Below are 12,341 nucleotides of genomic sequence, written 5' to 3' on the forward strand. Positions count from 1 at the left end.
TTATATAATACTTATTCTACAACTACAACAAATACTACTACTACTACTACTAATAATAATAATAATAATTATAATTATACTAACTAAATAAATAAAACAACAAATAAAACAACAACTACTTATGATAATAATACTTCTACCACAACTACTACTACTACAACTTATTCTACAACTACAACCACAACAACAAATAATAATAATAAATAATAATAATAATAATAATACAACTGCTACTAATATTACTACTACTTCTATTACTGCTACTAATAATTATACTACAACAACTACTACTACTACCTGAAATACTTATAAAACTACTACTACTTATTCTACTACTACTTGTACTAATACTACTACTAATAACAACTACTCCTACTTATACTATTACTTCTAACTACTAATATCTGTACTACTACAACTTCTACTACTATTAATAATTATAGTACACTTACTAATACTTCTACTATTACTGATACTTCTACTAATACTAACAGGCAAGTGGTTAATTCCGTGTGTTACATCTTTCTTTTTTTTTACTAAACCAAAAGGTTTTAATATTAAAATATTTGCCTTTGAGCACTGAAAGTGATCCAACCACTTTCTATTTGGAAAACACCACAACCACTAATTTATCTGCAAAAGCGTTAATGACACGAAAAACACAATTCCTTGCTCAATAAATAAAACAGTACACGTGTTTGTAGTTCACGTTACTTTTGACTTTATAAAAAACACACAATTTTAAAGCTAAGCAAGTCTAAAAAAAGTGGAAAATAAAATAATAATAATAATAATAATAATAATAATAATAATAATAATAATAAAACATTTACTTTTAATTGGATGGATATGCTGCTGAAACAAGGTTGAAAATGAATGTATACACTGTGTATATATCTTGTGTTTTTTTCTTTATACTCATAACCTTCACAAAACTGATTACATTTTTTTATAATTATAATATTTTTATATTATTATTATTATTATTATTATTATTATTATTATTATTATAACAAATTATAAATACAAATGATAACGAGTGGGATGAGACTCCGAGAGACAAACCGTACAATAAATATTAGCATTATTTTAAATGAACGTTAGATATTATTTATTTTGGAGCAGAGGATCCATAATGAAACAGCATTTAGACACCACATTTATAAAACCACTTTTCTGAAAAGAGGCTGCGTTATTGCCCTTGTCGTCCCGGTGACAAGGCTGACCAGGGTCAAAGGTCAGCGCCGGCTCGAGGGGCAAAAGGGTAGTGCTCACTGTATTTTAAGCCTGTTTGAAAAGGCAGGATGTGTGTGTGTGTGTGTGTGTGTGTGTGTGTGTGTGTGTGTGTGTGTGTGTGAGTGTGTGTGTGAATAGGGTTGTGTGTTAGAAACAGAATGATCGAAAAGCCACAAAGAACCATGTGAACTCGGGTCTCCCTAACAACTCAGTGTGCTGTAGGAGGAACTCTGCAGTCATATAGGCAGCCATTGTGAGTGTCACAGGGAACATGTGTAGGACCAGAGGAGAACGAGCGAATCTGTAACCGATCATGACGTGTAATGATGAACGCAAACACCAGCATGAGGATGCAGACGGATGATGTGCTCATGAGTCTGGAGATAAAGGTCAGAGTTGCGAGGAGTGAAGAGGAAATAAGAAGGCTCTGTATGAACAGCTTTCTTTTGTGGACTTCATGGCTTAGGCCACAACATTGATGTTTTGATGTTGTAACTACAATGACATTGTGATTAAATCTATTGTTTTTTTTAAATGCCCAAAATACCTGAAGGGAAAAGTAGACATATCTTGTGATATTGTCCAGGGTAAAAAACCTGTAAATATACAGTGAATATAAAAAGTCTACACGCCCTAAAAACACGATTTATTATATATAATTATTAGTAGATGTCTTATTATTTAGAAAGTAACCAATAATTTGTGATCAATATTTTATCTTATGTAGATTGAATTTCCCCTCGCTTATTAGGCAGCAAGTGAACATTTTATTTTAATAGTTGATGGCTGAAGCAGGAAAAATGGCAAACGTAGGGATTTGAGCGAGTTTGACAAATTGTGACGTCTAGACGTCTGGGTCAGAGCATCTCCAAAACTGCAGCTCTTGTGAAATGTTCCTGGTCTGCAGTGGTCAGAATCTATCAAAAGTGCTCCAAGAAAGCAACAGTGGTGAACCTGCGACACAGACTTTGAACTCCTAATTGCCTTTAATCTGACGTGTTATGTGCAGTTTTAGATGCAGATCTTTTGCATTAAAAGTACACAGATTGTCAATTTGTCTTGGGATATCATAAATCAGATCTGTTGATTTATATATACATATATATAATTAATTTGTCCAACTGATGGAGGGCGAATATAAACTCTAGAAGCTTTGATCCAAAAGGTGTGTGTTTTCCCATAGAAAATAAATGAGTTCAGACTTTCTGGGAAATACAATACAAAAACCATTCAGAAGACTCTTACTTCATGTTCTTAAATCTAATTTCACAACCTCACAAACGAGGAGTGAAGACAGGATTACATGTGGTTACTGTGCTGCAGGTGCAACCTAAAACTGGCATAAACAGGCTTCTACAGCGAGAAGAGAAGTCAAACTAAAGCGGAGGTCCAGGTGTTGGAGGGGAAACCACTGCATCACATATGAGGTTACTGCAACTTAAAAAAAAGAAGAAGAAGAAATAAAGATAGATAGATAACACGCATAATGTAGATACTAAATACTAAGCAAGTAGCAATATTTAACCCACATTTTCAGACATACCCATTTAAAAACAAAGTTTGCACTGAATTAATTGCCTTTTTTGTGAAATATAAGTGGAATAAAACACTAAGTAAATGGATCACTGCTGTTATTGGAAAATAATCAATTTCACCTGGTAACATTTTTTACGCCTTACAAGTTGAATAACACAAATGGGTCTAAATGTAGGAATTACGATGAATTTAAGCAGCTGGTTTTATCACAACATGAGGAAATGAATAAAAATGATGTTATCCTGAATATTATCTTTGATTTGTCTGTATGTACTTACAGCCATGTCTTTTTTAATATGATAGTTAGGCCTATCAGAAATATATATCGAATCAATTTAAATGACATAATATATAATATAAATATGAATATATATAAAAATATAAACACTGGCTGCACTTAAGGTCTTCTCACCTCACCTACATCAGAACCTGACTTAACAACCTTGTGGTTAAATGAATCTCTAGAAATCTCCACAAAATCTAGTGGAACATCTTCCCAGAAGAGTGGAGGTCTTTATGAGAGCAAATGGGTAATAAATGTTGAATGGTATAATGGTAAATGGTAAAAATGGTAAAAACACATACCAAAAATCAGGCGTCCACAAACGTTTGTCTTTATTGTGTAGATTAATTGTTAATTTTTTTGTGTTTACTTTCTATCTATACTTAAAAATTTTAATTTACTTACAAAAAAAAACAACAAAAGAAGGTTGGAGATGCCGGGGATTGAACCCGGGGCCTCATACATGCAAAGCATGCGCTCTACCACTGAGCTACATCCCCAGCCATAGAAGTGCTACTTAATTTCCAAGTATATATATATTTTACAAATAATAAAAAAAATTATATAAATTATATTTAAATGACAAATTAAGCTAATTACACGCGCCTAGACTGAAGCTAATGAATGTAATCGTAAAATAATTGATAAAACTTTATAATTTATTACTTTATAAAGAGGAGGGATTCATTGTAGTCAGTCGCTTTCAATTTCACTTCTAATAGCGTTACAACTTGCGCCTTCGACTAGCAAGCTAACCGGCTCCTTTTTCTCCATTGTATAACGAAATGTCCGAGTTTTATTTTATTTTATATATAATATAAAACGTGTAACGACTAGGCTATGTGTATAAAAACCCAATTTATTTATTACCATATGGGTTTAATGGTTTGTATTAAGCTGAACTACCATGCTAGCTCTATGTGTTTGTGTATGTGGGAGTGCTTAGTGTACTTCCGTTTGTTTTTAGCCCTTCAGCTCACCGCGAATACAGCCCGGTTTAGTGGATTTCTCTTTTAAGAGGCTCAATGGTTACACTAGACTTCGAAACCGGACATTTCCAAAATGGATGATGTTATTTCACTCAGTTCGGGAAGTGAAGCGGACTCGGATATTGAGTTTGTGAGTAGTTCCAGAGATGACAGTTCCAGCGGCTTTCCGTTTATCAGAGCCGAGCTGCTGCCTGTTACACCTGTAAGTCTAAACCTTCTCGATATCTCTCTAGATCCTCTCCAATAAATACACATTTAATCCGATTTTGATCGCTTTCGATCCGATTTCAATCCGTTGTTCTCGCCAATTCATAAGGACCTGCTTCCTTGATGACACACGTGGACAGAAAATCTTCTGTTGGGATGTATTTCTTTCTTTTTGAAAAACAAAACATCCATATTCACGACATGTCCAGACTCCCGACTTTCATTTTCAAGTGTTTTACATCTGATAGGAAGCATGTATGGACTGGGCGATATTTACCCAAACATCATATCGTGATATATAGATGCACGATATACTACATCACGATATGTAGTGTTGCATGAGAGACTTCATTCATGTCGTGAAGGAAAGGAATGATTTAACATCAAATGCTAATATTATAGTGTTAAATATTCTGTAATGTGATCAAGTAAAGAAAATGAACTGATTACTGAAGATGGATAGATAGATTGTATGATATCAGTTATACAAAGTTTCTGTTTAATAGCGATGGTCTTCGTAGACGTGGCGTGTTCTTTAATTCAATTATAACAAAATATACCTTTACAGAATATCCCAGACATTATTAAAGCACGTTAAAAATCCACATTTCTTTCTTATCTTTTCACGTTTTTATTTACAGCATCATCATAATGGCTGTAAATTAACTTATTAGGGGGGAAAAAAAGTGAATTTGTTTGAGTCAATAGACAGTGGAATCCAAAATCTAGGAATTATTTCCTTACTCTGGATTTTCCTTACAACATGGAAAAGCTTCTCCCCATTTATAAAATCTATCCACTACTACCGGTAGATATTCCAATGGGCCTATCATAGGCGTGTGTGTGAAATCAACCTCAAACGGAGAGTTTTTACAATCATCCTGAGAACGAAAGCGGACTCATAATCCGAACTTTTCAGTGGTTCGCTGGACTGTTTTATAACCAAAGCGGCGCTGTGCAGTTATTTGTTGTGTTTGTATTATATTTCTATAATATTTTTTGTGTTCCTGTTTATCTCAGGTTCTTATCGATATCACGGATCACCCATTTTCATCAGATGAACCAAGACTTTCACAAAGACTGAAGAAACTACCGTGTTCCACTATAGAATTCATCGATCTGAGTAGCGTTTCGAAATCACGTGTCGGCATCACCGGAAAGGTGCAGTCGTCTTTTACAGTGAATCCTGAGAAAGACGTGATTTGTTTGGAGTCCGGTGACGGGAAAAAAGACCCTCAGTCTCCCGTTCCTGTGTCACGTGACCAGGAGAAGTATTACCAGAACCAACACAATGGAGTTCAGTCATGTTTACAAGACAGAAGGTCGGTTTCTCACAACTCAAGTCCGAAGGATATTTCACTCGCTATTCAGTCTTTTGGATATCAGGAGTTTTTTGAAGCACAGAACACTAATCAGATTAATCAGCAATCGTCAGCACCTGCTGAGAAGGACCTCGACCATGACAAAAGATCAGAATCTCCACACAGCTGGCTGAACGAAGCGCTCTCGCCGTTTTGCCTCGACAGTCCGTATTACTGCCCGAGTGAAATAGACGAAGCCGTGTTCTCGGATGAATCCCTCATCCTTTATGACGATGGCCAGAAATACACGACGTGCCCCCTTGAATCCCCTTTTGAGTTTGGGAAAAGTGAAGAAGCGCAAGAAAAACTGCACACATTATCATGTCAAACACAGCTCACCCCTCAGACCCTGCCTACCTCAGAACGACCACCTGAGCACCCCAGTCCTACCTCTACAGAGCTCCTCGCCGGCGATTCTCCAAAAACAGGATCTGATCTGGACATAGAGAGTCCACTCATCAGTCCTTCAAAGTCCTCTTACACTCTCAGTTCACCATTACACTTGGTGTCAGATATTGAAGATTCAGTGTTACAGGTGAGTGGTGAGGATGATGGTGACGACGAGGATCGGTCTGAATTCCACGCAGAAGATGGACAGCAGATTTCTCTGGGCCAGTTCAAGAAGTTAAAGCATTTATTAGGGGGACGACGAGTTCAGGATGCGGTAAATATCTTCATTGCTTATTTGAGTGTTTTGTAAATGTTTTTGCTCTTATTAGCTGGCTACTAATGACGCAAGAACATTTTATCTCCGGTTTGGAGATTTGATGTTTCACAGAATGCGCGTTCAATTCACTTTAAATGTAACGTAATGTGAATGTAATGTACACTGATCAGGCACAACAATTTGGGCGGTGAAGTAAAGAACACTGATGATCTCTTCATCAGGGCACCTGTTAGTGGGTGGATTTATTTATTAGGCAGCAAGTGAACATTTTATTTTAATAGTTGATGTTTAAAGCAGAAAAAATGGGCAAACGTAGGGATTTGAGCGAGTTTGTGACGTCTAGACGTCTGGGTCAGAGCATCTCGAAACCTGCAGCTCTTGTGGGATGTTCCTGGTCTGCAGTGGTGAGTATCTATCAAAAGTGCTCCAAGAAAGGAACAGTGGTGAACCTGCGACAGGGTCGTGGGCAGCCGAGGATCAGTGATGTACGTGAGGAGCGAAGGCTGGTCCGTGTGGTCCGATCCAACAGACGAGCTCCTGTAATTTAAACTGCTGAAGAAGTTTATGCAGTTGATGCTCGATGGGTCAGAACTGTTTTGGCAGCAGAAAGGGGGAACAACCCAATATTAGGCAGGTGATCATAATGTTATGCTGATCAGTGTATTAAACAATGTTTGATGTTGATTTTGTTAAGACAAAAAAAAGAGACAAAAGACAAAAAAAGAGTCAAATCAATCCTCTTCTCTCTACTAGCACACAGCTGATGAGGACAACAAACAATTCGGCATGGCCGAGCCTCTGTGTAGGCAGAGCCTGAGTCTGGTCTACAGCACCATCGAAGAAAACTACACCGAGGGCACTTTACAGCTTCTTTCGGACCTGATCCAGCCTTGTTATTACCCCCCTGATAATATCCTCTCTCACCTCCTAAGAGGAATCCTGCTGGAGCCACGCTGCTCTCAAGTGCAGGCACTGGAAGCCTACAACCTGCTGATGAGGACGCAGAGGTGAGTGGCGATGTCATGGTGATTCCCGTCATTACACTATTATTCAGAATTCTAACTTGAATGTCAGTGACGTGCAGTGAGGTCTACAGCGGGTGAGGCACCGGACAGCAGAGCCTGATTTACAAGTCCCAATAACTTTGGTTTGTTTAGGCATTGTTATTTGGGTGTTAGAGATTTATAGACCTCTATCGCTGAGGCCGATTCGATTCACATCGCTACGCATAGCGATACGATACATTAAAGATACATATTAAGAAGCTACTGATGCAGCGTGATACAATTCTCCAATATTACGATGCAGTGCGATTTTTATTCGATTCAACACAATGCAATTTAATGTAATACGATACATTGGAAAAAATATGATGCTATGCAAGTCAGTATGGTACTGATCATAGCTAATGATAGCAAATCTTTTTTCAAATCAATTTACTTAAGTAGCGAGATCATGCTGAGGGACATGCACAAGCCATGTAGGGGACAAAGCAAACATGTGGAAGAAGGGGATGTGGTCAGATTAGACCAAAATTGAACTTTTTTGGCATACATGCAAAACTCTATGTGTGGCGGAAACCTAACACAGTCTAAACACACCATCCCCACCGTGAAACATGGTGGTGGCAGCATCATGCTGTGGGGATGTTTTTCTTCAGCAGGGACTGGGAAGCTGGTTAGATTTGATGGGAAGATGGATGGAGATTGGGGCAGAGGTTCACCTTCCAGCAGGGCAACGACCCTAAACATACAGCCAGAGCTACAATGGAATGGTTGAGATCAAAGCATATTCATGTGTTAGAATGGCCCCGTCAAAGTCCAGACCTAAATCCTATTAAGAACCTTTGGCAAGACTTGAAAGTTGCTGTTCACAGACGTTCTCCATTCAATCTGATTCAACTGGAGATGTTTTGCAAAGAAGATCGTGCATAAATGACAGTCTCTAGATGTGCAAAGCTGGTAGAGAAACTTGAAGCTGCAAATGCAGTGAAAGGTGGTTCAACAAAGTATCGACTCAGGGGGGCTGAATATTTCACACCACATATTTCAGATTTTTATTTGTAAAAACTATTTAACACCATGTATAATTTCTACTTCACAATTATGTGAAACTCTCTGTTGGTTTCTCGCATAAAATCCCAATAAAATACATTTAAGCTTGTGGTTTTAACGTGACAAATTGTGGAACTATTCAAGGGGTATGAATACTTTTGCACTGCACTGTATGTGTGAAGTGAAACCCACGCTAGATTAACTACAACGGATTAAACAGTGCATCTCATTTTTTCTCTCTTTACAAGTTTTCACGTGATACCAAATTACAGGGCACTGTATTCCTGGTATTATCTCCAGATCCTATTTAATACTGTAGTTTATAACATTTCATAACCTTAAATTTCACATCCTATATATGAATATAAATGCAAATATTTTTTTAAAACGATGCAAATGCCAACTTGTATCCGATGCACACTTTTTATCACATTGTTTACATTTATGCGTCAATGCAAATAGGTGAATCTTTTCATCCCTACAAGCTGTTAAAGGTGGTTTGTGTCTGGCCACTTTGTCCCTAAATGTATATATGTGAACTTTATATTGTGTCTTTAACAACTGTACCAAAATTAGATCCCCCATTTAATAAAAAAGAGCAATAACAGACTACCACAGTACTATTTGATTTGATCTTCATCCTGATTGGTCAGAAGTTGTCGATTATTTTTCTATAAGTATGTAACGATGTTGTAACGACAAACGTGTTACCATTTCTTTAGTATCAACCTGACCTGTATGGCAAATCTAATAATAGAATTTTGTATGGTAACGTTTGCCGTGTCTTGTCTAATTGCTGCGGATGAATAACACACTTTAGGAAGTATTCTATAGGAAAAATGATCTACTTTCGGATGGTAAAAGTAGCTTTATTTATTGTACCACCTAAACGATTACTTTTCTATAACAGTACACCTTGAACTGGTGGTTTGACGTAAAAAATGGGTGCAAATGGGTCCTTTTGTGCACTGATTTGCATTAAATTAAACACCATATATTAAATTCTGGATAATGTAAACCCCGTGATGAAATTTGTAGCATATAGTAGTGTGTGAGAATGATGAAAGAGAAAGTCATGGGCCACTAAATCCAGAAAACTTCTCATCCAGATACCATCCTGCAGACACGACGACTATCCCGTGGGACTGGCAGCTGCTATCATCAGCGATGTCTGAACAGGTAGGAAATAAAGCTAGAAACCACATAACGGCTTCGTTATCACGGTTTCTGCATTTTCTTACGCTTTTTCTTTACATGGTTTGGTGTTTGTCAGGACGAGTCGAGGAGGCTACGCAGTGAAGTGCGATGTCTGCTGCTTCAGTACGTGCTACAGGTTTTAGAAGACGACTTCCAGTTCAAGCTCCTAAAGCTGCAGCTTCCCATCTCAATCGCTAACCAAATGTTTTCGTGTGATTACAGGATGAGCCAGGTCAGGTGAGTCCCAGTCTCTAAAGATCATCACAGTGACAGCGTTCTTATTATATGAACAAAAGTTTGTGGACACCTGACTAAGATTGGTATATGTTTTTTCAACATCGCTTTCCACATTAAATCCTAAATTTGCTGTTCCTATAAAATGTTCTGCTGGATTTTGTGGAGATTTGGGCTCAGGAAGGTGTACAGTACCGATGTAGGTGAGGTACCTACACCTACATCCTGAACGCTTGTGTGTCTCCAACGTTGTGGTAAATGGCTGGAAACGTCAGGTGTCCCAATACTTTTGTCTATATATTGTGCATATGTTTGTCATTTCTTTTTCTTTTTTTAATAATTCCTTTGACTTTGTTTCTCTTAGGGAACTCGTGACCTGGCTTTTAGATACAGCTAAACAGTCGTTCTGTACTTCCGAGGATGAAGTTATTCAAAAAAAGGAGCGGGACTGCTGTCTTAAGTATGCACAGTATGGCTGACATGAAAATGAAATGTATTTTGCACAGTTCCGTGTAATCGTTATAATATTTTCATTAAAATTGATTTATTTCTATACATCAATATCAAATGCTCATACGTCACCCATACACTGTCTCCCAAACGTAATCTTTTGAAACATGCATTATAAAGCATTGAGAGTGTGAAATGATCAGCACAGATATATAAATATGCTGTTTTTACACAGGATGCTGCTAATTCTGCAGAGGATGCTCTTATTGGCGATGGAGGTGGACCTCAGGCCCACCTGCAGCTCCAGTAAGCTCTCGGAGGAGCTGTGTAACATCCTGAACAGCATGGCGCCGTGCCGGCGGCTCAGGTAAAAACGCAAGAGAAGCAAACCGGATGATGTGGAAATCAATCTTTTACATCAGTCGATCTAAATTGGGTCAAACCAAACTCATAACAATTAGCAGATTTAGAGTTTCAAAGGAAGTGATGATTTTTTTCAGCACTTCCATGCGTGTATTAATGAAATTATGGACATAGTAAAAGTGATTTCGAATCACCTGTTTTTGAGCGTCATAATTGTATAGAACGACTTTAGATGTTGTAGAATTAAATTTCCCCTTCACTTGAACTAGGAGACCCAAATCTGTTTCAGCATTAGGATATGTCTTACATGGGTTGGAGTGGAAGATCTCCTGCTCTAGAGCTCTGACCTAAACCCTTGTGGCTGAATGTAAATCTGTGTTTCATGCCTACTTATTTCTACAAACCAAACCAAACCTTTTCATACTTTTTTTTCCCGGTGGGTTTGTTAGGATTTTGTTGTTGAGCACACTGCAGAGCAACCTGCTAAGGTGTAAGATGGTGGAGCTGCTGCTGGACCGGTCCTCCTCTCAGAAGAGAGTGTTGCCGATGTCCTTTAATCTGCTGCTGCACTTCCTGCGCACATCCACGCCGGCACTGGACCCTTCGGTGAGCACATACAATATATGGACGGTATTTTGGCCACAAAATGACTTTTTGAGTCAAGGACACTTGACACTTGACTTTTCCTGCCTGTGGTTCTTCTCCAAAATGTTACCAGGAAGTTGGAATTGTCTTTCTGTATAATAAAATTTTGCGTTCACTTGAACTTGGAAACTCAAACCTGTTTCACCATGGCAATGTGCACAAAGTGAGCTCCATCCACATCCTATTGCAATTGTGTGCCTCCAACTTTGTGGTTGAATTTTGGGAAGAAACTCACAGCTGATGTCAGATGTCCCAATACTTCTGACCCATTGAGGCATCGTAAAGCATTTACGCCACTGCATGTCGTTCCTTTGTCTATCAGGATGGCACGGAGAGATGGAGAAGGTGGGATGAGCTCCTGCAGCTTGTGTGGATGCTCATGATCAGCTATCAAGAAGTAATAACGGGTAACTCGATCCTTCCTTCTCCTCATACAGTACCTTCAGCAAACTTGAGGTTTATATACACGATGTGCCTTTTGTTCTCCATCAGGTCATCTCCGCTACTCCATTACGGAGCGCTTTAAGCTGAACCGCACTCCCATGTGGACGCAGAACGACCAGGTGACCCGAGCTGCAGTCCAAGAAGCGGGCGAGGCGTTCCTGTCCCGTGCCGTAGAAGATCTCGGCCACGATCTCCCCTCACAAATCCAAGAGTCGTTATCCCAGCTGCAGGAACACTTACTGAGCATCTCTGTGCAATAAAGAACCAAAAATCAACGTGTACATATGAAAAATATGAAGATATGAGATTATTTTTTGGAGATATTGTATTATAATTTTATAATGAATTCTATATGAAGTATTTGTGAGTCATTCTGTTATTTAAATTGCTGAATTCGATGGAAATAAAATGCTTTTGTATTGAGATAATCGAGAGTAAACGTTTATTTACAAAGTGGAAATGTCTGTGTGTAGAAATTCTTGGGAGTTTTTTTTGGTTTTTTTTGTTTGTAAGACCTTTTTTTGTAAAAGTCAAATCGCTTCAATCTATCCAACCCGAACACCAGCTTCTCCAAACGCAGTTAATGTTTTTTTTTTTTTTTGTATGGACATTGAGCACATCTTTGGATTTATTGATCAAAGTATCGTGTATTTATTCCTCAAGCACAGAGTTCTT

The 12,341-nt window shown here is 38.1% G+C and overlaps 1 protein-coding gene and 1 non-coding gene across 3 annotated transcripts; one reads left to right on the plus strand and one right to left on the minus strand.

Moving 5' to 3' along the window:
• Positions 1-3,483: 3,483 nt before the first annotated feature.
• Positions 3,484-3,555, minus strand: trnaa-ugc. Its single transcript has one exon. It is a non-coding gene; the product is annotated as a tRNA-Ala (tRNA).
• Positions 3,556-3,759: 204 nt separating this feature from the next.
• On the plus strand, positions 3,760-12,094 carry simc1 (SUMO interacting motifs containing 1). 2 transcript variants are annotated; one of them, XM_046849452.1, is made up of 10 exons: positions 3,760-4,246; positions 5,272-6,276; positions 7,033-7,286; positions 9,443-9,512; positions 9,607-9,767; positions 10,129-10,224; positions 10,450-10,581; positions 11,027-11,183; positions 11,545-11,619; positions 11,715-11,884. In XM_046849452.1, the coding sequence occupies exons 1-10, from the start codon at positions 4,118-4,120 to the stop codon at positions 11,751-11,753; spliced, it is 2,118 nt and encodes a 705-aa protein (XP_046705408.1). In that variant the 5' UTR covers positions 3,760-4,117; the 3' UTR covers positions 11,754-11,884. The 2 variants fall into 2 exon arrangements, with proteins under 2 accessions (XP_046705408.1, XP_046705407.1); XM_046849451.1 differs by having other exon boundaries at positions 3,761-4,246; positions 11,545-11,629; positions 11,715-12,094.
• Positions 12,095-12,341: the final 247 nt, after the last annotated feature.

The sequence above is a fragment of the Silurus meridionalis genome, chromosome 5 (assembly GCF_014805685.1).
Source record: "Silurus meridionalis isolate SWU-2019-XX chromosome 5, ASM1480568v1, whole genome shotgun sequence".
NCBI classification, from domain to species: Eukaryota; Metazoa; Chordata; class Actinopteri; order Siluriformes; family Siluridae; genus Silurus; species Silurus meridionalis.

Bases quoted from the DNA above. Each gene is read 5' to 3' on its own strand.
- simc1 (XM_046849451.1), top strand. From the start codon at position 4,118: ATGGATGATGTTATTTCACTCAGTTCGGGAAGTGAAGCGGACTCGGAT. The intron at 7,287-9,442 runs GTGAGTGGCGAT...CTTCTCATCCAG, and splicing joins CTGCTGATGAGGACGCAGAG to ATACCATCCTGCAGACACGA. The intron at 9,768-10,128 runs GTGAGTCCCAGT...TGTTTCTCTTAG, and splicing joins TACAGGATGAGCCAGGTCAG to GGAACTCGTGACCTGGCTTT.